We start from the raw sequence: 27521 nt of genomic DNA, 5'->3' as shown, positions 1-27521 counted from the left end.
CTAAATGGAATCACACATGAAGTTTTGATTGGTTTCAAATTTAAACTAAGTTCCCAGGCCCTTAAACCCAGTACTGATCATCAATTTCCCACTATGTAATTTCTTATATTTTAAATTAAAAACTTAGTAGAATTAATTAATTAAAAAATTAGACAGAAAGTCTACAGAAAGGTTCTAAAGACCTATTAAATTCAAATTGCAAAAAGGGAGTTCATATAATAAAAATAACATGTAGCCAATGCAAGCCACACACAGTAGGACTGTAGAATTTGTGAATTAGTTTCTTAGGAAATGAAAAGCGACATGCCCAATGAACTCTTTACAGACTGCCAGAGTGCATTTGTTGGGACTTTCTTTTAAAAATCTCATTGTGAAAGTTATTGTAATTCCTCTGCATGTATGTTCAACATGCATTCATATCTTTCCATCCATTTTGCAATATGTTTAATCTAACACAAGGATTACAGAGGCAAAAGATTGTCCCAGTAATATCTGCCACAAGGCAAGAACAAATTTATCCTTTATTTCTTAATCCTTTATTTCTTAAACCAAACCTTGCATTTTGTGTTATGTGCATTTATTGCTTCTTTATTGGGAGTTACACATTCCTTTGGTACATACCAAGGTCACTTGTGCCTGTTTTAATTTAAAGAAAATACATTATGGCAATATTAACAGAGGCAGAGTGCACAAAAATCGAAGCCAGTAAAATTCAATCTTGAAAGATTAGTTTGCATTTTCTTGAATGTTTATTGCAAAAAATGTGCTAAAATTCCCCCATTGGTTTCATGTTGTTATGTCCATCATCACTAAAGATGTTCATAGACCATTTGTTAGTGTTTAATTTTGTGCTAGCCAATAACTTCTACTGCAGTTCATGATGATATGGCAAAGTAAAATTCAACTGGCAAGTATTTTAACAACAAAATAAATTTGAACAAAAAAGTCATAATGTATCCAATGAGCAGAGAGCAGAACATGGCAGATAAAAGATTTGGTCTAACTACCTTCTGAAACATCAAACACTCAGAAACAATCTTTCAAAATGGCAGCCAGGAAAGAGAAAGAATTTTCCATGATGGAAGGGTAAACTGCTCAAGATTATTCTAAACAATTATACTTATCAGAAAATCACACTATTTTCATCACACTAGTTAGTATAAGAAATCTAGCTAGTTTGACTAGAACACAGCAAGAGAACAAGCAGTACTCAGTGGTATGAGACTTTCTTAATCATGACTTACAGACCATAATAGTCTTCAACAGTAAACCCCTTCATTTCACACTTACAAGGTCAGATTTCATTGATTGGGAAGTATGGATATTTTCTTATTCTCAGCTATTCTAACCAATGTCTACTAAAATGTCCCAGACTTGGCCATATTTAAGACAAATGTTGTGCTGTAGAATGGTTTTCATTGCTTTAGATCATGTTTATTTGTCTGAAACTATCTACAGTAATTAATTTTTCAATTATATTTTAACATTTTCCCTTTTTACTTGAGGAATTTTCCTTTTTACATTAGAAATTATCTAATTCAGAAGTCAACAAACATTTTTAGTGCAAAGGCCATTAAAAGGTTTTTATTACTCTTGCTCATCTGAGTGAAATTCTCTAGAAACCATTAGGTGGACTTCTGTGCTTGCTTTTTAGCAACTTAAGAGCCAATATCTATGCTTAATTTGATATGAGTAAAGTATAAACAAGCATGAAGATGATCATCACAGATCTAATTCTGGATCTGGTATTCTTTATCCATCAGAATATTCACGCATGTTATATTTACACGGTGATGAAAACATATGCAAATGTTTTCAAGGCTAAAATACTGTCACTTGGAAGTTTCTTATAAAATGTAACAAGAAAACACTGTGTATTTGTGCCCAAGGGAAGGTGGGGCATGAATGGAGTAATTTTCATGTTCAAGAAAATACTTAAAATCGCTGAAAAAATATTCCATCTTTTGCACAGTTGCATTTGCTGGAAAACCTAGGTCAAGGTACACTAGGATTCTCTGTGGAAGTTGACCACAGACTGGAAAAATGATCAAACTGTTGCTATATTTCAAACCCCTTCACACTACTGTACAAATCATAAATGAGGTTCCCCTTGCCCTGTAAACTGGCATTCAATAATTTATATGTTAAGTGAGATCAGCTAACTTCTCATTCCATATAAAATCAGACATTTCCTTAACAGATGTTTCCCTTTTCTGTTATGAACATGTTGATTTCAGAGTACAGGTCAAAACATCTCTTCTACTCTCTGGCTTGACTGAGTCACCTTACTTTGCTATAGTAGATTACATCAATATAAAGTGTATCAACTTCATCCAAAACAATGTTTAAACTGCCAGTGATTACGTATTTGTGAGCACATAAAATTTACGGTGGACTGCCCATTAATTGTCATCACCTCAAGATTGAGTGCTTTACCACATACTGACTGCTGATTGATAATGCAGTGTAAACAAATTGATTTCAGAATGTTCAATGATTCAGTGTTACAATTTATTCTACCCATTAGTTTATATTTTAATTCTTTTCATGTTCTTTGCACCTTCAGTTGACAGATTTCAGATTTTTCCACTTCAAATAAAACAGCTCAAGTGTTTTGAAAAAAAAAAAAAATCAAAGACTCTTTTTCTTCTCCAGTTATAGTGCCCTTCATACCATGCAGCTAGCCCCTTATATAATATAATATAACATAATGTATAATATAATGGTGAGCCTTATTTTTGATCAGAGGTTTCTCTGAAATTTTTATAATTATTTACTGCTTTTTTTACTGCTATTTTGGGATAGTTGCATGATTACTTCTGTGGCAATCCTTGCCCTGATGCACTAGGAATGCATGACTGGTGACATCATCAGTGTGACCATATAAATGTCACTGTGTGCTTTCCCGTATTATCAGAGATTTATATAGAGATTTTGCTTTTCCTATTTTGTGACTCCTTGCAGTGGAAATTAGCTCTGCACTTTTAACCTTGATTTTTGGATTGGTTTGGAAGATTTGGCTTTGTAGACTTTCTTTCTGACTCGCAGTGTTCACCCTGGCCTGTTTTTTGACCATGTCCTTTTTCCTTATCATCACTTTTGAAAATGTTGACTACCTTTTCAGTCAGTACATAATCTCAGATAATCATGACTGACCCTGAGAAAGACAGGGTTTTTTGGCTATAAAGGAATAAAAGGGGGAAGTAAAGATTTATGGGAAATAGTGTTTGAAATTACTTCATACTTTCTTTGGCAATATTTAAGATGTCATAGTCTCTCTAGCTAAAGAAGTCAATTTACTTAAGGGCAAAGTGGGGCATTGAGAAAAAAAGATAAGACTAAGACTAGACACAAGAGCAACTTACCTGGCAAAGGGTCTGACTTTGGGAAAATCTGAAATATTCAGGTGGTACAAGGAAAGTAAGTTTAGGGAAAAAAACATTTTGAAAAAGTCTGCTTATGGTGCTAACAATCCATAATGACATTTAAGTGTCCACACTTATTGATGGTGATGGAGCAGAGAATTTCATTTGTGCAGCTTTATTGCAAGAGCTTGAAATACATCCAATATTTTTAAATGTTAAACCCTGGGTGATGACAATCAATGAAAAGCCTATTGGTAATGTATTGTTAGAATTAATTTTCCTCAATTTAGCTTATTTCAACTCACATGGCTACTGTCTTAACTCTTATAAATATTTATAATTGTCAGAATGTTTGATTAACAGTTACGACATGTGTCAAAGATAGTGTGCATCTTACTTAAAAAGCAATTACATTGGGAGGATGCACACCTGTGTGTTATCGCTTTCATAGTGTAAGATTTGGGGGTGTGATCATCAGTCAGACAGAGCACTGATATTTGTTTCTCGCCACCTGTGTATGCATTTTGATAGACCTGTGTGCAAGGGAGGCTCTGAGACTGAACCAGGTGCTAGGCTTGCTCAAACTGACTGGTAATTGTGCAATTTGTTTATGCAAATTGTGTTATATTTGTACCTAGGCGCACATGTTTTTCATCTTTTTATTGTTTTTAATGCTCCATGTTAACCCTCGATCCATTAGGCTGGGAATTAAGATTTGTAATTACTGACAGCAGATGCTTAGCATGTCTACAACAGCACCCACAATTTCACTTGTACAGTATTTGTTAAGACTGTTGTTAGATTCCATGTTAGATCATATTCATACCTCATGTGAATTGCTCCAGGGTTTGCTTGGTACTGTACCGAGACCATACTTTGCAAAGGGTCTTGGTATAGATGTTTTGGTCCTCATCATAGTGCGATTGACATATTCACATCTACCTAAATGAAAAAGATTTCTCTGGGGAATCATACCAGAGATTCAAAAAACCATATTTTGTACAGAAGTGATATTGAATTAAATATGGAGGCCTGAAATGGAAAAAAACAAGAGTGTGGGAACATTTATTTTTTTCCAAAAATAAGGTAAATACTCTACTATTTGTCTATAGTGAATCTTATTACACATCATTAATACTGTTGCCTGCTGTACACACATTTCTTAAACCTCATTTTACACTGTCCCTTCTACTTGACCTGTTCCATAAACAAATTCCTAAACCCAATTTTGATTCTCCTTAGCCCCATAGTACTATTAATCCAAAAATACTGATGGGAAAATACAATTGTTTATATTGCCTCCAAACAAAAATCCTCTTACATGTAAGGGTTGGTGGCTAATAATGTACCCATAGTGGTTGCTGTCATGGCAACTAATTATATCTTTAGATTAACAAACAACAAACTGTCACACAAACTAACATTTTTGCAGCTTTTTAATGTCAATATAATTATCATAACATCAAAATGAAAACCTGTAGCATTATTAGGCTTTTAATGAACTTGTTGTTATGAAAATATGTAATCAACAAAGGTTTGTATGCATGCTTTCTTCACTGTCTCCAGCTGGTCTGCAAATCACTAGATGTCATTATTTTAGAAGCTCCGAACCTTCAAACGTTTTCTGGTACAATCAGAAAGAAGCTTCAAAAACTTCATGGGGCTTCATCCACCCATCACTAGACACAGTAATATTTGATAAAGCTCTTTATCTAGACTATCATTTCTAGTTTCACATTCAAAGGAATAACCTTCTGTTTTTCTTGGGCTTTTAGAACTAGTTCACAATCTATTTTGGACCTGGGATGTCCAGAAAAATAAGAAGACATATAAGGAACACACATGTCAAGGTGAATGAACTACAGAATATGAATGCACAAGTGCACCTCGATGAGACCTGTAGTTATAGCTTGACCTCATTTGGCAGACTGACACAAGTACAGTGTCTGAACACAGCAGCATGACCTGTGAAAATAACAGAATTTACACTGCATGTCACTAACATCCATCCCCGCCCCATTGCACAGACTGCAGCGAGGTGTACTTGGAATGACTGCATAGTGGATACGGCACATATGATTTTGTATTTGTGAAGTTTCATATTTTTTTCTGGTTTAATATGTCTATATATATCAAACTAAATGTGTCTATTAGCATTTGACAATTCAGTGAAGTTAGACAGAAAAATTATTACTCAAGTAAAGCAGAAATATTCTCAAAATATACTCAAGTACATTAACAAAGTAGATCTACATCATTAATATGTAACACTGGTATGCATGTTATAAAGTAAAACATTTGATAATAGTGGTATACTGCACACACTTTGAAAAGGTATCTTATTAAGATATCACCATATTAGACAAAACTGGAATTCAAGGCACAGTGTGCAGGTAGGTGGAGAACTGACTTAAACATATAAAGCAATTAGTAGTAGTAGTAGTAGTAACAGCAGTAGCATGTCATGTATACAGTGTACAATATAATTCTTCTTTGCATGTACAACTGGAGGGAAATAGGTGAAGTCAAAAGTAAAAAAGCAGGTTGTTTTTGTAGATGACTCTAAGGTTGGTGGACAGAAACTAAAGTCAGGAAGCTTTTTGGTAAATATAGATTAATAAACAAAGGAATTTAAGATACCAGTTGTAATTATCTAATGTGACAGGCCAGAAATTTTAAAGTGCACTTTATAAGAAAGACTTGGGAGTTCTAGTGAACTTCTTACTGTTCATAACCAGACAGTAATTAAGATGGCTAATGGGATGTTGGGTTAAATAGCATATTGTACTAAGCACAAGTCAAGGTAGGAAAGGTAAAGCTTTATAATACCCTTCTGTGGTGTCATCTGAAATACTGTGTGCAGTTTTGGCCTCCATGTTATAAACAAGACATAACAAGTTAAAAAAAGTCCTGAGATAGACATGCTAGACTTATTCCAGGACTGTGGATTTTGACCCATAAAGAACGATTAAAGGAATTGAACCTTTTCACTTTAATCACATAAAATAAAGAGCAGACATGACAGAATTGCTCAGTATTATAAAATGGGTTAGTATGGTAGATGGGAGTTGTTACTTTACAATGAGTTCTTCAACAAGAACACAGGATTACAGATGAAGGTTAGTACGGTTAACATTTGGCACAATTGTTAGGAAGTATTTCTTTACACAGAGAACCAGAGATACATGGAATCAGTTACCAAGTAGTGTAGTACTGCAGATAGTAGTACTTTGGGGACCATCAAATCTCGACTTGACAATATTTTGCAAAAGTTAGGTGAATATAGATTGAGGAGCTATGTTGGGCTGAACGGCAAGTTCTCATCAAAAATTTTCTCAAGTCAAACTCTGCAAAAAAGGTATGGAAAGATCAACATGAAAGGGAAAAGACTTTGTGAAGAAGAAGACTTTACAGGATTTTTAAATACAGATGGAACAATTTGTAAATAAATATTCCACAGATGAAAATCCATTTGAGAACATAAGGCATGGAATGCAGCTCTACAACATTCAAGTCAACACTCAAGGCAATGAGACAAATATCCCCAGAACAGTTGCAGTGTTATTTTGTCATTTTTACTGTTGATTTAAATGGTAAATGGTGTAAACATACACTGTATGTGTGGTTTGGGGTACTCTTTCCTTATTAGCTGTAGTTGGCAGAAAAGTCTAGAGGCATCTCAGGACTATATGTGTGTATCTGAGGTTCTATAAACTGTTTTGTGTAGAGAATTTGCACTAGCTGGTAAAAATGTATCCTTCTCATTGTACTGCATTAATTGATATCAGGTCACATCAGCTGTAAGAAGCTTATAACATTCTCAAACATGCTAAAACCAATACAGGGTTGAACAGAAAGGACGAGAACCGTCTTGTCAGGGCTGAGCACAAGACAGGAAACAACACTGAACATGACCCACTCAGACAGGGCCAATTTAGAATAGCCAATTACCATACCAAACTTTGTAGAAGTGGGAGGAAAACTGAAGAACCCTGGCAAACTCCCATGTAGACATGAAGGGAAGTTGTAATCTCTTAATACACAACAACTGTGTACAGGTGTTCAGCAAAGGACACTGGGTTCCACGAGGCAACAGTACTAAACTCTGCACTACAGTGTTGCCCAAATATTGTGATCTGTCAGTATTCACATTTTCCCTGTTGTGATAAAAGATTAAACTGTCAATTAAGATTTTTAACATTATTAATAATTTAATTTAGTCTTGCTTGTGTTCTCTTTTAATTGTATTAGTTTTGTGTAAAAATGGTATATTAGTTATATTTCTATTTTTGTTTCTTTCTCAGCTGATGTAATTTGTTCAAAAGTTTTATACTTTACTATTCTTTGGCAGCTTTTTGAGGTCATAAATGATAGTGACTTTTTAATATACAATTTAAAATCAATCCTCCAAGTTGCTGCTAACTCTTTAACTGGTCCATTTCTTTTCCAAACTCTTTGACTTTTGGTTAAATTTTAAGGCAACGATTCTTAGATAAAATTCTTAGCTCTACTATGGCCTAAGAATTTTCTCCAGATCTACAATATGTTTAGAATCTCTGTTTTTGTTTTTAGAAAAATACATTTTTTAACCTATACTATACCCATAGCAGGCAGACATAGAGTACTTTTTACAGTTTATTTACTGTTGTTGCATAATTTTCTACAAATTGTAAATGTAAATTATATTATAGTCTCTGTGACAAAAAATAGTACCCAATAGCATTGGCTTAAGTTGCAAGAAAAAGGGCAACGGACATTAGCTTGCAAAAGATTTAGCACCATCATTAAAAAGGAAATGCCCAAACAAAAAATGACCATGACCTTGGAACACTTGTACTACAACTAAAGTTCTTCATCAATATTTCTGACATTCATTTAAAAAATTATTTAACAAGAGACAAATGTTTGATCTTAGTAAAGCTGGTTGGTCTTCTTAAACATATGATGGCCATGTGACAATACCTGACCCGACATAACAGTCATCTGCCATGATAGTGGATCTATAGGACAATAATCCTTACACATAGCCAGTTTTTTAAGCAAGAAATGTTTCTTCTTTAATGGTCATTGGAAGCCTTTCTACCTTCTATATCAATTGTTTTATATGTTAATTGAATGGAATTATTAAGGATAAGATTGAGCAGCACATGGCAAGTACAGGGGTTTTTTTTCTGAACAGTCAGCATGGGTTCAGAAGAGGGAGGTCATGTTTTACTAATGTGCTGGAAGTCAGGGCCACTGCTATTTTTAACATATATAAATGATTTGGTTAGGAATATAAGTAACAAGCTGATTAAGTCGGCCGGTGATACCAAGATAGGTGGACTGGCAGATAATTTGGAATCTGTTAAATGCAGTAATTACAGGAGGACTTGGACAGCATACAGGCTTGGGAAGATCTGTGGCAGATTAAATTTAATGACAGTAAATGTAAGGTATTACACATTGAAAGTAAAAATGTTAGGTTTGAATACACAAAGAGAGGTCTGAAAATCTACACAAAAAATGAGTACACAAATGAGAAGGATTTAGGAGTTGTATTGGATTCTATGCTATCAACTTCCAGGCAGTGTTCAGAAGCCATTAAGAAGGCAAACATAATGTTAGGTTATATAGCATGATGTGTGGAGTACAAATCCAAGGAGGTTATGCCCAGGCTTTATAATGCACTGGCGAAGCCTCATCTGGAGTACTGAGTGCAGTTCCGGTCTCCAGGGTACAAAAAGAACATAGTAGCACTAAAAAAGGTCCAGAGATGCGTGACTAGGCTCATTATTGGGCTACAGAGTTTGAGTTATGAGGAAAGATTAAAAGAGCTGAGCCTTTTCAGTTTAAGCAAAAGAAGGTTAAGAGGTGACATGATTGAAGTGTTTAAAATTAGGAAAGGAATTAGCATAGTGGACTGTTATTTTAAAATGAGATCATCAAGATCATCAAGAACATGGGGGTGCAGTTGGAATTTCACACAAACATTAGTGATTTTTTCTTTACACAGAAAAACATAGACACTTGGAATAAGCTACCAAGTAGCATGGTAGACTGTAAGACTTTAAGGATTTTCAAAACTAGATTAAGTGGATAGGACTGGCGAGCTGTGTTGGGCTGAATTGCCAGTTTCCATCTAGATTGTACTAATGTTAATTTTCACACAATTTTCTTCAGACTAGAACTATTTTCTTGTCACAGAGTCTATATCAAAGTGTCTGTTTTTTAGGAAAGAACGAAGAAGGAAAATCCTGTAAATGTGTACACGTATGCACATTCTAAAGGGATTGTGGTATAAGAATATTTTACCTTACTTGGTAACTGACTTAGATATGAAGTTACTAAACATTTAGTATTATAGTGTCTGAAGGTTTTTTAATAAATTAAGTACAAAAGATCCTCAAAATTAATATATAAATTGTATGTACTGTAGCACAAACACTTTATATTTGTTTTTTTTCTATTAGTGCACATTGGCTTCATAAAAACAAGAGATGGCTATCAAAACATTTCATACATAGCACATTAATACAGGAAATTATAGGCCTGGCTTCTCAAATGCCATACCATTTTAACAATGAATACTAGTGACAGTGCTTGATTATGTTATGATACATATAGTAACTTGCTACACATAGTTTGGAAATGTGGCCAGAAAAAAAAAATATGTTAACAGAATTACCTCTACCAGTGGATGCCAGTGAGTAATTGGTTTGCGTGGATATGCAAGCATTTCATTCCAGTGATCTCTACCAAGGCCTTCTGCTTCTGGCCCTGTCCTACAGACTCCAATTACTTCATTATGACCAACACTTGGAAACAAAAATAAGGAAATTTCTCAAAAAGTAATTATACACCAAGAATAGTTTTTCATGTAGTGACTAGATTATTAATCATCTAACTGCAAAGTACACAATATTAGTTGATAAATATAAAAGGTTAAACCTTTCAAGTTGTTACATACTGTATGTATAAAGATAATATGAGCTGGCTTTACAGTATGGATTATTTATACCGTACCCCTTTGTCTTTAAAGCATGCAAAAAAAGACTGAACAGACTTGCATGGTAATTTTGAGTCCAACTAAATTCTTAGCTCTGAGATTTGATGAGTGTTTTTCAATACCTTTACCTTGGCTGACATTCATTGAGTTAAATTGGTACTGTAGAGTACACAGCTATAAAGTAAATATCTGTTAGGTAAGATTTCTAATCTTACAACCACAATTCCAAATGAGTTGGAAGAGTATGGAAAATGCTAATAAAACAAACAGGAGTGACTTGTAAATTTCCTTTAAATTTTATTCAAACAAAAATAGTATAAGGACAAGCTATGACATGTTTTACAAAATCAACTACAATAAAGGTATATGTTTATTCTGAAATGGATGGCTGCAAAATATTCTATAAAGTTGGGATGGGGTAGTTTAGGACTAATAATGATGTGACAAATTGAAATAACAAGGTGATGTGAAACAGGTGATGTTAAACAGGTGAGGCAATGGTGTTATACTAAATAAAGAGCCTCCAAAAAAGGCCTAGTCCTACAAGAGTAAGGATGGGTTAAGGCTCACCAATTTGCAAAAAGATAGTGTCCAGCACTTTAAGAACAATGTTTCCCAAAGGCAATCGTATTCTTCAGGTCAAAGAGGAAAAGGACTATCCACGCCACCAGGTCTAAAAGCTGTCAGGTCCAAAAGCAAGCATCTGTCATGCTATAAGGGTGTTTCAGTGCTTATGGCATTGTTAACATGCCCTTCTTTGAGGGCACTACTAATACAAAAGGATATATACAAATTTTGGAGCAATATATGCTACCATCCATATGCCATATTTTTAAAGGGATGTCCACAACACCAAACCACATTTTGCCTGGATTATAAGTGCGTGATGGTGTAAGCAGACTGTTCAAGTACTAGGTTGGTCTTCTTGCAGTCTTGACCGTGACACATTATGAAGCGTAATATATGTCAAAGAAAGGCCCCATACAATTCTGCAAGTTAAGATCTACATAATGGTTGCAGAATTTCCACTTACTTAACTTAACCAACTTGTGTCTACAGTGCCCAAACACTTAAAAAGTCTTATAAAAAGAAATAGTATGGCAAGCATTCAACGTTCTCAACTTTACTGAAACATTTTGAAGTCTTCAGATTTGACGTGTGTAAATAAAAAAAAAAAAAAAAAAGCACAAATTCACAAGTTAAAACATCAAGTAACATGTTGTAGTGTTTTCAATATAGTACAGGGTGAAAAGAATTTATAAATCACTCCTTTTTGTTTTTTTAGCATTCTTTATATGACCTTACTTTTTTGGAATATGTTGTACATAGCACTAAAACCAAACAAGTACAAAAAGGAATAGAATACCATGAAATAAACTCATTAACATATGGGCAGAACATGCAAACCAGATTCAGACTGGGCTGAAATTTAAGCCTTTTCTTCAGCTTTTCTTACAGAAACTGTGAGACCAGTTCTAACATTATTGATTATTATTGTACATGGATTTTCAAAATTTATGATGGTAAATATAAGAGAGAGATTGGGAAACAGTCATGATATTTAGAAATAAATAATCCTCATTTAACTTTTTTGAAAAAGGTTTTTAAAAGTATTCAAAAGTAAAAGTTAATAAACTGATTCATATTTTATATTAATCCCAAATACAAATTCAAAATTTCATCCAACCCTGTACAAACTGGACAGTAAATTATAAAAAGGGGTTACATTGAATTTTAAATAAAATTTTTCTGTTAGAAGAGATATTATTTTATCTTAGAATGGTCAAAAATTGCCACAAGAGTAGATATATGATTTAAAAGCTTCAGAAGAAATTAACTGGTTAAGACACTATGACTATATAGTTAAAGTGACTTTTCATTGCTAATGAAAAAAGTATAAATGATGCTTTGTCACGAGCCATGTTCATTAAGATATTTACTCAAAAAATACAAAGCCAATTATTTATATTTTGTGAGTAAGGCATGAACATTATTTTTGCCTAGTTAGGCACTGTAATTTAGTGAATAAGGAATATGTAGCATATACAGCTGTAGTATAGGTATTAATAAAGTACTTGGGATAAAAAAGGTGCTATATAAAATAAAAGTTGTTTGTTATGTAACAGCGTTTCTTTCAACAAACTGTCAGTTAATTAAAATTTACAACAAAAAATCATTTTATTTATGTTTAGAAAGTTTTATGTTGAATTTTAGTAGCAGCTAGATTTTAGGGTGATTCTGAGAATTTGAGTGTTGAGTTTTTGTAAACACGAATGCTTTGTGCTGTTGTATGTAAAGGAAATTATTTTTTTTAATTTTAGCATTTTTACATTATTACAAGCCAAACTAAAACAACACTGTGTGTTTTGCTGTATAAAGAGTACACTCTTGCAAAAGTTACTTTATTTGAGGAGGTAATAGATTTCTAAAAATATTTTGTTCAAAGTACTCCACACACTAAAAAAAATACATAACCTCAAAACAGAGAAATAGCCTGGAGGCATCCTCTACTTTACCTACTATGCATATTTCTTTTCAAAAACCAAGTGGATCCTTCATTGAAGGCTCAAAAAGCATGATTTCCATTAATCCTAGACCATCCATAAATAATGCTGCTTTCCTTGTAATGTAGTATAAAGTGTTACTATTTCTTAATAATACAATGTTGTTTCATTAGTTAGATCTGCTTCCTATATTCTATCATGAACTTTTATGTATGGTATCTGGCAAAAAATAATTTTAATGACAAGGAAAACCTGCTTTTCTTTTATTACTGTTATGCATGACAGAAAGGAAAATAAGCATTGTGCATCATGGTAATTGTTAAATTTTCATTAAATGAATCGTTACTAATGAAGAAAGGTAAGGTATTAAATCCAACAGGCATTAAATCTGATCATTTTTCTAGATATTACTTACCGGTCATAGTCCATTACCATGATGGATAAGCTAACCTGTTCCACATTTTCTGGAGGAATATCAAAGATGATTGCCTCATTGTAAACTGGATTTAGTGTATTTTTCTTGGTTGTTGTTTTACGCTTTTTTAATCTTCTGCCATCACACATAAGGGACACTTTAACATAAGGATCTGAAATTTAAAGTGAAAATAAATAAAAATTGGTTCCTACTTTTCTCTTTAGTGATTACTATTTTTAATTACAAATAATAATGCAATTACAAAAATAAACAAAAAACTGTAGGTTAGATCAATTAGCAACTTTCAAATTTCTTGTCTTTGTAATATTGTGTGTATATGTGTGAGGCATGTAGCTCACCCAGCTATTAAAGACATATGCAGTATAGCAAGCACTGTTTTAGAAAGGTAGAATGGTACAGCACTCTTCACATTCACATCAGTAGTTTTAGGGACAGTTTCTAGTCACAGGTTACACAATAACTCAACACACAAGATATACAAGAGTGGGTAAAAGTAGATTTACAGTTGTGAGTACAAGAAACACAGAGTTGATTCTAGTATAATTGTTTATTACCATTCTATGATTTGCTCTTCACAAACTGAGGGCACCGTGGAGGATGTTAGCAGATTGCTGGCCAACCACAAGCGTTACCTGGTAGGTAACCACCCATACAATCAGATTGTGACACAGACTTCGAATGCCGTGAATGTAATTACCCCGATCTACATGCTGTCAAATAAACGAACCACACGCCGTGGCGCAACGTTAGGTGCATCGCCTCTGGTGCTGACGTCCGAGGTTCGATTCCCAAGAGGGAGTGCAGTGGAGTGTGTACGCCTGATGAGCCCAGAATGAGGGCGAAACACGTGTCGCGTACTCTTTGCATTTATTTGACAGTAAACTATTTCAACCATTCTATGATCTGCTCTTCACAAACTGAGGGCACTGTGGCGGATGTTAGCAGATTGGTGGCCAACCACAAGCGTTACCTGGTAGGTAACCACCCATACAATCAGATTGTGACACAGACTTCGAATGCCGTGAATGTAATTACACCGATCTACATGCTGTCAAATAAACGAACCACACGCCGTGGCGCAACGTTAGGGGCATCGCCTCTGGCGCTGACGTCCGAGGTTCGATTCTCGAGAGGGAGTGCAGTGGAGTGTGTACGCCTGATGAGCCCAGAATGAGGGTGAAACACGTGTCGCGTACTCTTTGCATTTATTTGACAGTAGAATATTCCAACCATATATATATATACACACTGTATTTTGTCACACACGTGCGACTAGGAAGACTTGTATGGACCAAGTAAAGGTAATTCCACGCCAGGCCAGGAGGTGGCGGGGTGCACTAAACTTTCTCCTGTTATCTCTGCAGACCAGCCGCGGGAAAACCTGTCTGATTTAGAACAGAAGACATCACTTCCGGTTCCGGCACCCAGAAAAATATCACTTTTGGTTCCGGCGCCTAGAAAATTATCACTTCCGGTACCTACTTTGAATAATGAAGAACATCACTTCCGGTTCTCTTACATCACTTCCTGTCCTATCCCTTAAAACCACCATTTTGACAAACCATCATCAGTTCTGTTTTGGACTCGGTATAGAGAATATCTCTATATTTAAAAGACTCTTTTGCAGCTAGGGATAATATACGGGTGGCTGCCCCAAACCTTTTTAAGTGTGTTGAGTCAATTCATTTTTACAGTGGCGTAGTCGGCAGGATGGTGACCTCCTGGAGAGAACGGAAGTCAGAATGAAATAAAGACTCAACACACTACTCCCAACGCAAGAAAAGTCAGATGGGTAAGTACCGTTCCTGAATTGTTGAGTGGGGGTCGGTCGGGGCGTGTCAGGGAAAACTTGAGTATGCTTCGACCCATCATCCTGTTAAAGGTCCGGGGAAAAGTAGAAACGGGAACCACAGGATAGAGCCTGGTGCGTTTGGGAACACATCGAGGACTTATTATGGTCTCTCGAGTATGGGGACTGCCCCTAAATACCTCACAAAAGGCAAGCCTTTTGATAAAGGTGGGAGAAACCCAGGCTGGCAGGTGGAAAACCTAATGGCCTGGACCTCTACACCTGCTCAAGCAGTAAAAAAGCAGGCCATGGCTTTATGGGCTAAGGTGGTAAGGTGGTTACAACCACACAATCAATCGAGCCATCAAATAGCGGAGCAGGTCGCTTGTGCCTTGTTGCTCCGTGTCATACCTGGAAAAATAGCCCAGCCGGCCTGGGGCTTTACTGATATTGTTTCGCTAGCAGAGGCCATAGAACTCCTCAGGGCAGAAACCGGCTTGGGCGTATCAGAACGGGACTTGTGTGAACTCGGGCGTACTTGCGTTCCTAACATAGAGTCTCAGAGCTACAATGTGAGGCATACTCGGGTGGAACCTTGGACGTGTCGGCAGGGTCCGCGAAGCAACGACGGGGTCTGCGGAGTGATATGGGGGGAGGCTCGGTGTTCACTCGCTAACCCTCTGGCCTTTACACATACGGGAGAAGTGTTAGTTAATGGGATTAAAGCTACAACTTTATTTGATTCTGGCAGTAACATTTCTATTGTTGCCCGCCATCTGATACTACCGCGACAATGGTTAAAGATTAAAACCTGCATTACCTGCATTCACGGGGATATCCGCCATTACAAATCCGCCAGGTGTTATATATGTCAAGACGGTGTATTAAAAAAGTTGACAGTGGCGGTGATGGATAGCCCTCCCTTCCCCGTGATATTAGGCAAAGATTGGGTAGACATTAAAAGCGGTAGCACAGACGCTTCTTTCCCAAAATCACCAGGTCTAGTCACGGATACGGAATCAGCGCCCTCAACTTCTTCCACGCCGTGTTTACAGCCGGCGGGGGAGCGGAATTCGGCCTCTGTGGATGACGGGGAAACACCCGGGACGTCTCAGCCACATACATCATCATCAAGCAAGGAGTCGACTCGGGATGAAAACCCACCCCTTGAGGTCGAATCCGATCCCCTCACACACCTGCAGTTTCAATTTAGGCAGACCCCGGCTTCATTTAAAAGGGAGCAGTGGAACAACGACTCCCTTAAGTTTGCAAAGAATGCAGTCGTTCTGATAGATGGCCAACGCACATTATATCCAATGCCACAAGGTCCTCACTTTGTGTTAAATAATGATCTGTTATATCGGGTAGCTGACCATGAGGGGGAAATGAGGTCACTGTTATTAATACCACGGACTTACTGGCGACAAGTCTGTGAATTAGCACATACCCATTTCCTGGGAGCCCATTTGGGACCCGAAAAAACACTTGAGCGGAATAAGCTCAGATTCTTTTGGCCCGGAATTAATGAGGAGGTCCGCCGCTTTTGTACATCCTGTCCGGAGTGTCAATTGAGGCAGATTCCTAGGAAGGACCATGCTCCTCTAGTTCCATTACCCTTAATAGATGTCCCTTTTGAACGTATTGGGGTCGATATAGTAGGACCCCTAGAACCCTCAGCCAGAGGTTATAAATATATAATGGTTCTGGTAGATTATGCTACCCGGTTTCCAGAAGCTGTTCCACTGCGCTCAGCTACTACAAAAGCTATCGCACGGGAATTAGTGAGTGTATTTGCGCGTGTCGGCATCCCTAAAGAAATCCTAACGGATCAAGGGATGCCTTTTACTTCGCAGACGTTCAGGGAAACTGCCAAGCTACTTCAAATAAAACATTTAAAAACCTCGGTATATCATCCTCGAACCGATGGTCTTGTAGGGAGGTTCAATCAAACTCTCAAGCAAATGTTACGTAAGGTAGTCAACGAGGACGGAAGGAACTGGGATCAGCTCCTCCCCCTCGTCCTTTTTGCATATCGGGAAGTCCCTCAAGCCTCCACGGGGTTCTCACCTTTTGAACTGCTATATGGACGACAACCCCGGGACATATTGGACATTTTAAAAGAAGGCTGGGAGGAAGAGGCCCTCCCGTCAATAAATGTATTGGAATATATCGCACAGTTATGCGATAGATTTGAAAAGATTAGACCAATAGTGAAAACGCATATGGAAAAGGCACAAGCAGCCCAGGTCCGATGCTATAACCGTGGTATGTCTCTTTGGGAGTTCCGCCCGGGAGATCGAGTCATGGTTTTAGTTCCTACCTCACATTCTAAATTACTGGCTCATTGGCAAGGCCCCTATGAAATTAAGGAGAGAAAGGGATTGGTCGATAATTTGGTGAAACAACCGAATCGTCGTCCAAGCGAGCAGATTTATCATGTCAATCTGCTGAAACCGTGGAAGGACAGGGATCTCGAGCCCTCCTCCGGACAGCCCCGCTCTCTCTTTGCTCATAAATTAAACCTTAATTTCGGAGATAATTTGACTCGCCAACAACGACAGGAGCTCGAAGTAGTTATCCTGTCTGTCCCTGAGGTAGTAAGTGAAAATCCAGGACGGACCTCCCTGATTGCGCATGACATTGTGACGAAATCTGGGGTTATAGTCTGAGAACGCCCATACAGAATTCCTGAAGCAAAACAGGTTGAAATGGAGCTGGAGATCAGATGCATGCTGGACCTAGGTGTAAATGAAGAAAGTTATAGTCCCTGGTCCAGTCCTATTGTCATGGTCAGTAAGCCTGACCAAAATTGAAGGTTTTGCAATGACTTCTGTCGGCTTAACCAAGTCTCCCAATTCAATGCCTATCTGATGCCACGAGTGGACGACCTCCTCGAGCGACTAGGTAACTCCAAATTCTTGACTACTTTAGATATGACTAAGGGGTACTGGCAGGTTCCCTTAACAGACTCCGCTAAGGAAAAGACAGCGTTTAGCACTCCTATTGGGCACTAGCAGTATTGTGTCCTCCCATTTGGATTACATGGGGCACCTGTGACATTCCAACATCTGGTGGACAAAGTGCTCCGTCCTCATAATTCATATAGTGCTGCCTACTTGGATGACATTGTTATCTATTCCAACACGTGGGAGGAACACTTACAGCAGGTTTGAGCTGTATTGCGGTCACTAGCAAAAGCTGGTCTTCATATTAATCCGAAGAAATGTTACTTTGGGTTGGTCGAAGCCAAATATTTAGGCTATCTGGTGGGCCGGGGTATGGTGAGACCACAGTGTTCTAAAATAGATGCCATTTTGAATTGGCCCTGTCCTATGAACAAGAGGCAGATTCAGGCCTTTCTCGGCTTAGCGGGTTACTATCGCCGGTTTGTACCCCATTTTTCTGAGAGAGCAACGCCCTTGACAAACCTCACACGGAAGGGGAAACCTAATCATGTGGTATGGGATGAGACATCAGAGGCTGCATTCAGTGACCTGAAAATGGCCCTTACGTCAGCTCCTATATTGAAAGCACCAGACTTTTCTATACCGTTCATCCTCCAGACGGACGCTTCGGACACAGGTCTTGGAGCCGTGTTGAGCCAAAGTGTCGATGGAGTTGAACACCCCATTATGTACCTGAGCCGGAAACTGCTGGATCATGAAACCAGGTATGCGGCAGTGGAGTGGGAAGCTTTGGCTATTAAATGGGCGATTACTCAGCTGAGATATTACCTCTTGGGGCGTGAATTCACTCTTGTGATAGACCATGCACCTTTACAGTGGATGGCCTTGCATAGGGAGTCCAATCCACGCGTCACGAGGTGGTTTTTAGATCTGCAGCCTTATAAGTATTTGGTCGTTTATCACCGTGGTGTACTGCACACCAATGCCGATGCCCTTTCTCGATGCCACGACTTCTCGGACCGGTATACCCGACCCAATGGGTCTGGGCTGAGGGGGGGGGGGGGTCATGTCACACACGTGCGACTAGGAAGACATTGTATGGACCAAGTAAAGGTAATTCCACGCCAGGCCATGGGGTGGCGGGGTGCACTAAACTTTCTCCTGTTATCTCTGCAGACCAGCCATGGGAAAACCTGTCTGATTTAGAACAGAAGACATCACTTCCGGTTCCGGCACCCAGAAAAATATCACTTTTGGTTCCGGCGCCTAGAAAATTATCACTTCCGGCATCTACTTTGAATAATGAAGAACATCACTTCCGGTTCCATTACATCACTTCCTGTCCTATCCCTTAAAACCACCATTTTGACAAACCATCATCAGTTCTGTTTTGGACTCGGTATAGAGAACATCTCTATATTTAAAAGACTCTTTTGCAGCTAGGAATAATATACGGGTGGCTGCCCCAAACCTTTTTAAGTGTGTTGACTAAATTCATTTTTACAATATATATATACAGTACTGTGCAAACGTTCTAGGCAGGTGTGAAAAAATGCTGTAAACAAAGAATGCTTTCAAAAGTATTAATCATTTATTTTCATCAATCAACAAAATGCAGTGAATGACCAAAAGAGAAATCTAAATCAAATCAATATTTGGTGTGACCACCCTTTGCATTCAAAACAGCATCAATTCTTCTAGGTACACTTGCACACAGTTTTTGAAGGAACTCGGCTGGTAGGTTGTTTCAAACATCTTGGAGAACTAATCACAGATCTTCTGTGGATGCAGGTTTCCTCACATCCTTCTGTCTCTTCATGTAATCCCAGACACACTCGATGATGTTGAGGTCAGGGCTCTGTGGGGGCTATACCATCACTTCCAGGACTTCTTGTTCTTCTTTATGCTGAAGATAGTTCTTAATGACTTTGGCTGTATGTTTGGGGTCGTTATCCTGCTGCAGATTAAATTTGGGGCCAATCATACGCCTCCCTGATGGTATTGCATGATGGATAAGTATCTGCCTGTATTTCTCAGCATTGAGAACACCATTAATTCTGACCAAATCTCCAACTCCATTTGCAGAAATGCAGCCCTAAACGTTCAAGGAACCTCCGCCATGCTTCACTGTTGCCTGCAGACACTCATTATTGTACCGCTCTCCAGCCCTTCGACGAACAAACTGCCTTCTGCTACAGCCAAATATTTCAAATTTTGACTCATTCGTCCAGAGCACTTGCTGTCATTTTTCTGCACCCCAGTTCCTATGTTTTCGTGCATACTTTAGTCGCTTGGCCTTGTTTCCATGTCGGAGGTATGGCTTTTTGGCTGCAACTCTTCCATGAAGACCACTTCTGGCCAGACTTCTCCGAACAGTAGATGGGTGTACCTGGGTCCCACAGGTTTCTGTCAATTCTGAGCTGATGGCACTGCTGGACATCTTCCAATTTCGAAGGGTAATAAGCTTGATGTGTCTTTCATCTGCTGCACTAAGTTTCCTTGGCCAACCACTGCATCTACGATCCTCAACATTGCCCATTTCTTTGTGCTGCTTCAAAAGAGCTTGAAAAGCACATCTTGAAACCCCAGTCTGCTTTGAAATATTTGTCTGGGATAGACCTTGCTGATGCAGTATAACTACCTTGTGTCTTGTTGCTGTGCTCAATCTTGCCATGACATGAAACTGTCTTCCACAACCTCACCTTGGTAGCAGAGTTTGGCTGTTCCTCACCCAGTTTTAAGCCTCCTACACAGCTGTTTCTGTTTCAGTTAATGACTGTGTTTCAACCTACGTGTAACATTGATGATCATTAGCACCTGTTTGGTATAATTGGTTGATCATACACCTGACTATAATCCTACAAAATCCCTGACTTTGTGCAAGTGTACCTATAAGAATTTATGCTGGTTTGAAGGCAAAAGGTAGTAACACCAAATATTGATTTGATTTAGATTTTTCTTTTGTTCGCTCACTTTGCATTTTGTAAATTGATAACAATAAACAATCATTATTTATATTTCTGAAAGCATTCTTTGTTTACAGCATTTTTTCACACCTGCCTAAAACTTTTGCACAGTACTGTATATATACACACACATACAGTAAAACCTTGATTATCTGTCAGATGTAAGGACAGAGGCCGTGATGGATAAGAAAAGACAGATAACAGAACAGCTACTTAAAAATGATACAGAGTAGATTAGTTTATTGAGTAGTTGTATTTATTTACAAAAATAAATTATATTAACAAAATATAATATAGTTTTAACAAAATTAATTAATATAATATTGTAACAACCAATGTATTAAGCAAATACAACTCTGAGGTACTGGAGTTTTACTTAAGAGTCTTTGTTCTGTAACAAACGGTGCCCTGTCTTATACATTGTTATCTGGGTTATGGGGCACACCTACAAAACAATAAAAGAAAGCTTTTCTTACCAATCAGTTTATCTCCTGCCACTTACATTTTTTTTTCACTAGATCGGAAACACTCCTGCTTATTGCCTCCTGACTCCCAACTCAAAACTTCCTTAAAGCACACCTTCCTTTTCTCCTAACTTCTCCTGTCACTCATCTCCTACGAGGCGTGTCCACACCTTACATGACAAAAGCTTTTCAGCCACTCCCATCACTTATAGCATTCATTCCACCCTTTCTGCTCCCGTACAGTGCATCACAAGATGCCTTCACCTCACAATATATTAATAAAACATAATATAACAGAATTTAAAAAGAAAATTACAATACTGAAGAACATAAACATTAGTACAGAATAACATTGCCGTCGGTGGTTTCCATTTTCAACACAATTTTGTCGGCATCGTTTACTGTTCTTTCTAGTCCATAAATTGAAGCAATACTTGAACCACTTTCACCATTTCATAAATGTTTAATAATTTCAATTTTTGTGATAATTCCAACACCACATATGTTTATTGGCCATAACAATGTATAGCAGATTAATAATTTCAAAAGAGAAAAGCTACGAAACACTATTAAAACTGAAGGTACGTACTTGTAATTGACACTGTGGTGCTGGGGAAGAACACTACACGCTAGCACAAGGGAAAGTTATTCCAATGTGCAAAGTTCGCAGTGTATTACATGGCAGTAGTAGTACAGTAATACGTATGCCCTGGCATGCGCAATATGTTTATAAAAACTGCTCAAAAAATTAAAGGAACACTTTGAAAACATATCAGATCTCAATGGGAAAAAAAAATCATGCTGGATATCTTACTGATATGGACTGGGTAATGTGTTAGGAACAAAAGGATGCCACATTGTTTGAAGGAAATAAAAATGATCAACCTATAGGGGGCTGAATTCAAAGACACCCCGAAAATCAATGTGAAAAAATGATGCAGCAGGCTAGTCCATTTTGCCAAAATTTCATTGCAGCAACTCAAAATTGTATTCAGTAGTTTGTATGGCCCTCACATGCTTGTATGCATGCCTGACAACGCCGGGGCAAGCTCCTAACAAGAAGACGAATGGTGTCTTGGGGGAAGTCCTCCCATATCTGGACCAGGGCATCACTGAGCTCCTGGACAGTTTAAGGTGCAACCTGGCGGTGTCAGCTGAACCAAAACATAATGTCCCAGAGGTGTTCTATTGGATTTAGGTCAGGCGAGCGTGAGGGCTAATCAGTGGTATCAATTCCTTCATCCTCCAGGAACTGTCTGCATACTCTTGCCACATGAGCCACATTGTCGTACACCAGGAGGAACCCAGGACCCACTGCACCACCATAGGGTCTGACAATGGGTCCAAGGATTTTGTCCTGATACCTAATGGCAGCCAAGGTGCCATTGTCTAGCCTATACAGGTCTGTGCGTCCCTCCATGGATATGCCTCCCCAGACCATCATTGACCCACCACCAAACCAGTCATGCTGAATGATGTTTAGCATAATGTTCTCCACAGCTTCTCCAGACCCTTTCATGTCTGTCACATGTGCTCAGAGTGAACCTGTTCTGATTTGTGAAAAACACAGGGCACCAGTGGTGAACCTGCCAATTCTGGTATTCTACGGCAAATGCCAATCGAGCTTCATGTTTCTCGGCAGTGAGCACAGGACCCACTTGAGGAAGTCGGGCCCAAAGGCCACCCTTATGAAGTCTGTTTCTGATTGTTTGGTTAGAGACATTCACACCAGTGGCCTAGTGGAGGTCATTTTGTACAGCTCTGGCAGTGCTCATCCTGTTCCTCCTTCTACTAAGGAGCAGATACCGGTCCTGTTGATGGGCTAAGGACGTTCTATGGCCATGTCCAGCTCTCCTAGAGGAATTTCCTGTCTCCTGGAATCTCCTCCATGCCCTTGAGACTATGTGGGAGACACAGCAAACCTTCTGGCAATGGCATGTATTGATGTGTCATCCTGGAGAAACTGGACTACCTGTACAACCTCTGTAGGGTCCAGGAATCGCCTCGTGCTACTAGTAGTGACACTGACCATAGCCAAATGCAAAACTAGTGAAAAAATATTCAGAAAAGATGAGAAGGGAAATATGTCAGTGGCTTCCACCTGTTAAACCATTCCTGTTTTGGGGGTCATCTCATTGTTGCCCCTCTAGTGTACCTGTTGTAAATTTCATTAACACCAGAACAGCTGAAACTGATTAACAACCCCCTCTTCTACTTAAACGACCAGATCAATATCCCAGAAATTTCACTGACTTGATGCTATACTCTGATTAAATAGTGTTCCCTTAATTATTTTGAGCAGTATGTATATGTACTGTGGGGTCCATCGGCTGTGGGGCATCTGCTGGTGAAGAAAGATTCACTAATGTTGACTTTGCCAACTTTGCTGTGATCTTTGTGGAGTCAGTGGAGGCTCTGAAAGGGTCTCTCAAGAGAATGAGCGAGGACTCTGAGTGTCTGGACTTGTGTATGTCCTGGATAAAAGCCAAGATCCAGGCCTTTAATGACCTCTTAGGCATTAATGTCGCAATGTACTGTATTATTGTCACAATTATGAGTAAGAATTTCTTTGTACTATGTGCACATGAAAATAAACTTGAACTTGTGATTTACTGGCCCATCATTTAGGGCTGGTTTATACATTGTGTGATACTTGATGCAGGGAAAGGGTCTGTATTAGATTAAGTAGATTTGAGAATAAGAGTACATACATTTATATATAAATATAGCAGACTGCTTCAGAACAGGGGATTCCTCTCGTTGTAGTGTTTAAACAGTGTTTCTGATTTTCCCCAGTATCCCAAAGATGTGCATGTAAGGTTAGTGATGATATGTGCAATGTGTGTTTTTTGTCTTCTTGTACATCCACTTTTGGCTTTGTCTCCTTTTTGTACAATTCTCTTAAGAGAAGACAGAAAGGTTTGTAAATGGTAATCACAGTAATACACTGTTGCTAAGCAACAACTTTTATTAAAAATTACATTCATAAATATGTGCAATGAGACAATTTAACTCTCTCTTTGATGAAAATTTATTTTAAACAAGGTTTATCCTTGTTTATATCATTAAAAATCTTAAATTCAGAAGCATAACATGAAATCTTCCTGGGTAAAGCAGCTTTATGGGAGAACCTGGCTGTAAATGGTCTACTTTCCAGTGTTTTCTTTTAAAATCATGTATTTTGAAATTCATGCAAAGTCTAGATATGTTTAACTATATTATGTGCAATCTTGTTTTATTAATTAATTTTAATTAATACCATCATTGGCTATAAAAGAAGCTATACCAATATGAACATTCATAGTACTTTAAGAAACCTTCCACTATCTCACAATATCACAGTTCTAAATGTGTTACTGAAATTCTAGTAGAAATGTAAATATCAATTGAAAATTAAAATCAACATAATGGCAGCATGATATGAACTCATATCTATGTCATATCTTCCACTACGATGGCTAATATTTTAAAAACTAAAACCTATAAACATTACTTTTATATCAAAGAGAATATGAAGCATCTACTAAATATCCACTCACTCGGAATTAAGCTGTCCTACCTACTGAAATCTTTAACACAAAGTCTGACATCAGTTTTTTTTACTGAAACCCAGTTGAACAGTGTTTTAACATCACGCTATGTCTAATAGTTTAATGCATTTCCTTGAATAACATGTAAGAAGAAACTGATGATAAACTTTAAACAGCTCCAAAAATTGTAAGTCATATTTTATCATTTGAGCCTCTGGTATCATACTTTAAAAATGAAGTCAAACAATAACATGTTTAATTTATTTTACATATGATGTAATTTTTATGCCTGGTTCTTATTCCACATTCCTAGCTGAGATTAGCAACATTTTACTTGCTTAACCATTCATTATGAAAAATGATTAGTTGACTCATTACAACATAGATGTTTTAATGTAACCTAAGCTTCCTGGAAACTTTATTCAAGATTGTCTCCATGTTGCCTCATTATGGTCCTTTATTTTAAACCATCTTTCTAGGGGTCCTGTCTAGGAATATTCCCCTTCTCTTCATATTTTTGTGCTACTGGATCTATCTGCATTATCTCTTTTATCAGTACAATACAGACTATAATTATTCACCATTGCAGCAAAACAGGCCTTAACATCTACATGAAAGTCACCTTATTCTAATCTTTATAACTTCTGGAGATTCATTATTTACAATCTAGGTCTCTTGGAACTCCATCATCAATGACTTAGCTGCCATAGGTTGGTAGGTCACTACGTGGTCAAGTGGCAACTTTTTTCTTCTTCTAATTTCTTATTCACAGGGCTATATGTACATGTTGCATGGAGGATGATTGTTTTCATGACTTTTGATATGTGTTCCGTTAGAAATGTTTATTTTATTGTTTTTTATTTAACAAAATATTTGATCACAATAATTTAATTACTTCCAATTGTTGTCTTGCTGGACAGCACTGTGGCACAGTGTGTAGCGCTGCTGCCTCGCAGTAAGGAGACCCGGGTTTGCTTCCCGGGTCCTCTCTGCGTGGAGTTTGCATGTTCTCCCCGTGTTTACAATATTCTGGGATATATAAAAGTATGCTATGACTGTGAAAAAGTAACTTTGAATTTAAGAATAATAACCATATTCTTTACTCCAATAAGTTTCCAATTTTAATTTTTTTGAATCCACATAAGTTGAAGGAAAATTTCATTATTTTTTTTCAAGTAGAATTGACTATTGGAACACTTTACCAGAAGACAGTTCTTACTTCTACTTTATATTTGAAAAATATGACAGCAAGCATCATAACTAGAAATAAGCTCAATCTCAAAATTCAGGACTACCTAAAATTTCAAGGATAAATAAAACCATGATATAAGGCGCAGCCTTTTTATGAACAGTGCTCTAAAGCTACTTGCCAGTTTTACATTCAATATTTTTGAAAGCCTGTACTATTTAGAGCTGATGCTATTTCATATTGAATTTTAATAACTGTAGCAGCTGATTTTATTTGGAAATCAATTAAAGAGTAAAATCGCTGTCAAAAATAACTTGTAATAATTTAACTCAAATTTACATTTTACACATGTCAATTTTGCTTGCATTTCTGAAAGTTACACTTGCTTCTGAAAATTATGAGTACAATTCTCAAGCGTGAATAAACTGTCAAAAATACGTCACTGTATACACAAGGCATTGTGACAAAACAGATGCCTCTGTTACATATGAGTTGGGTACATGGGTCAATTTAACAGGCAAAGTTGGCACATCCCCATATCTAGTGAATGGAATTAAATGTTTAACGGGCACTGCAGAGGATCAGATGGCATTGGGCTACACTAGTTTTGAGAAAATAAAGATGACTTTGTTAACTTGCAGTTGAACTTTGGGTACATTTGTCATATTCCCATATATCTAATGAACTGATTTTGATGTGATGTTTAACTGGCATTATACAAGGTTTTATGCCAATGACCCACTCTAATTTTCAGAGGAAAGTAAATACCTTTGTTAAAAGTGCAGTTGAGTTTTGCTGTCCCAACATTGTGACAAGATGGATGCCTTTTTAAAATTTCATTTCAGTTGAGTTTTTCTCGGCACTGTGGTTACATGAGTCAGACTGAGTGGCAAACTTGGCAAGGAAATTAACTGTGATGTTTAACAGGCACTGTAAAAGGTTAAATGGTGTTCAGTGTGCTCCCCAGAATTTTTTTCCAGCCGGGTGGCATGAAAAAGTAGCTGGGTGGGGCAGGACGGGGAAATTTGGTGGTGGGGAAAATTAAATGTGCACTATTTTTATTAGTTAATTATTATTAATTATTTTCCAATGCTCAATATGACTTCCTTTTTTAAGGTTTGACACTTGTGCCAGAATATTTTTTATTAAATTTAAGAAGTATCCAATTCAGGATCCTGCAACCCTAACAGAGGCTGCGGGCTGAGTGGAGAGGGAAGAGTGACGTCAGGAGTAGAGACCTGGGCGGGGCCCTCCTCACTGTCCTGTTTCACTAATATGCGGGTGAAACCGCGGGGGATGGCTAGTAAACAATATTAAATGCAAGGATAAATATGTAAATGGATCATGAAATATGTCTTTTGTTTCTTATTCCTTGATGTCACTC

The 27521-nt window shown here is 37.7% G+C and overlaps 1 protein-coding gene across 3 annotated transcripts in view; it reads right to left on the bottom strand.

Moving 5' to 3' along the window:
* syt10 (synaptotagmin X) overlaps positions 1–27521 on the bottom strand; it is a 143780-nt gene that overhangs the window by 3182 nt on the left and 113077 nt on the right. For 2 of the 3 annotated variants that reach the window (XM_028816205.2, XM_051928556.1), the window contains exons 5-6: positions 13273–13444; positions 10033–10162 (exon numbers count right to left, since the gene is read on the bottom strand). In XM_028816205.2, coding sequence (XP_028672038.1) covers positions 10033–10162; positions 13273–13444 — 302 coding nt within the window. Of the gene's footprint in view, positions 1–6564; positions 6713–10032; positions 10163–13272; positions 13445–27521 lie in introns of all 3 variants that reach the window. The other variant, XR_007935178.1, reaches the window with a different exon arrangement.

The sequence above is a fragment of the Erpetoichthys calabaricus genome, chromosome 1 (assembly GCF_900747795.2).
Source record: "Erpetoichthys calabaricus chromosome 1, fErpCal1.3, whole genome shotgun sequence".
In the NCBI taxonomy this organism is placed as follows: Eukaryota; Metazoa; Chordata; class Cladistia; order Polypteriformes; family Polypteridae; genus Erpetoichthys; species Erpetoichthys calabaricus.
This window is presented reverse-complemented; position numbering and strand designations above follow the sequence as displayed.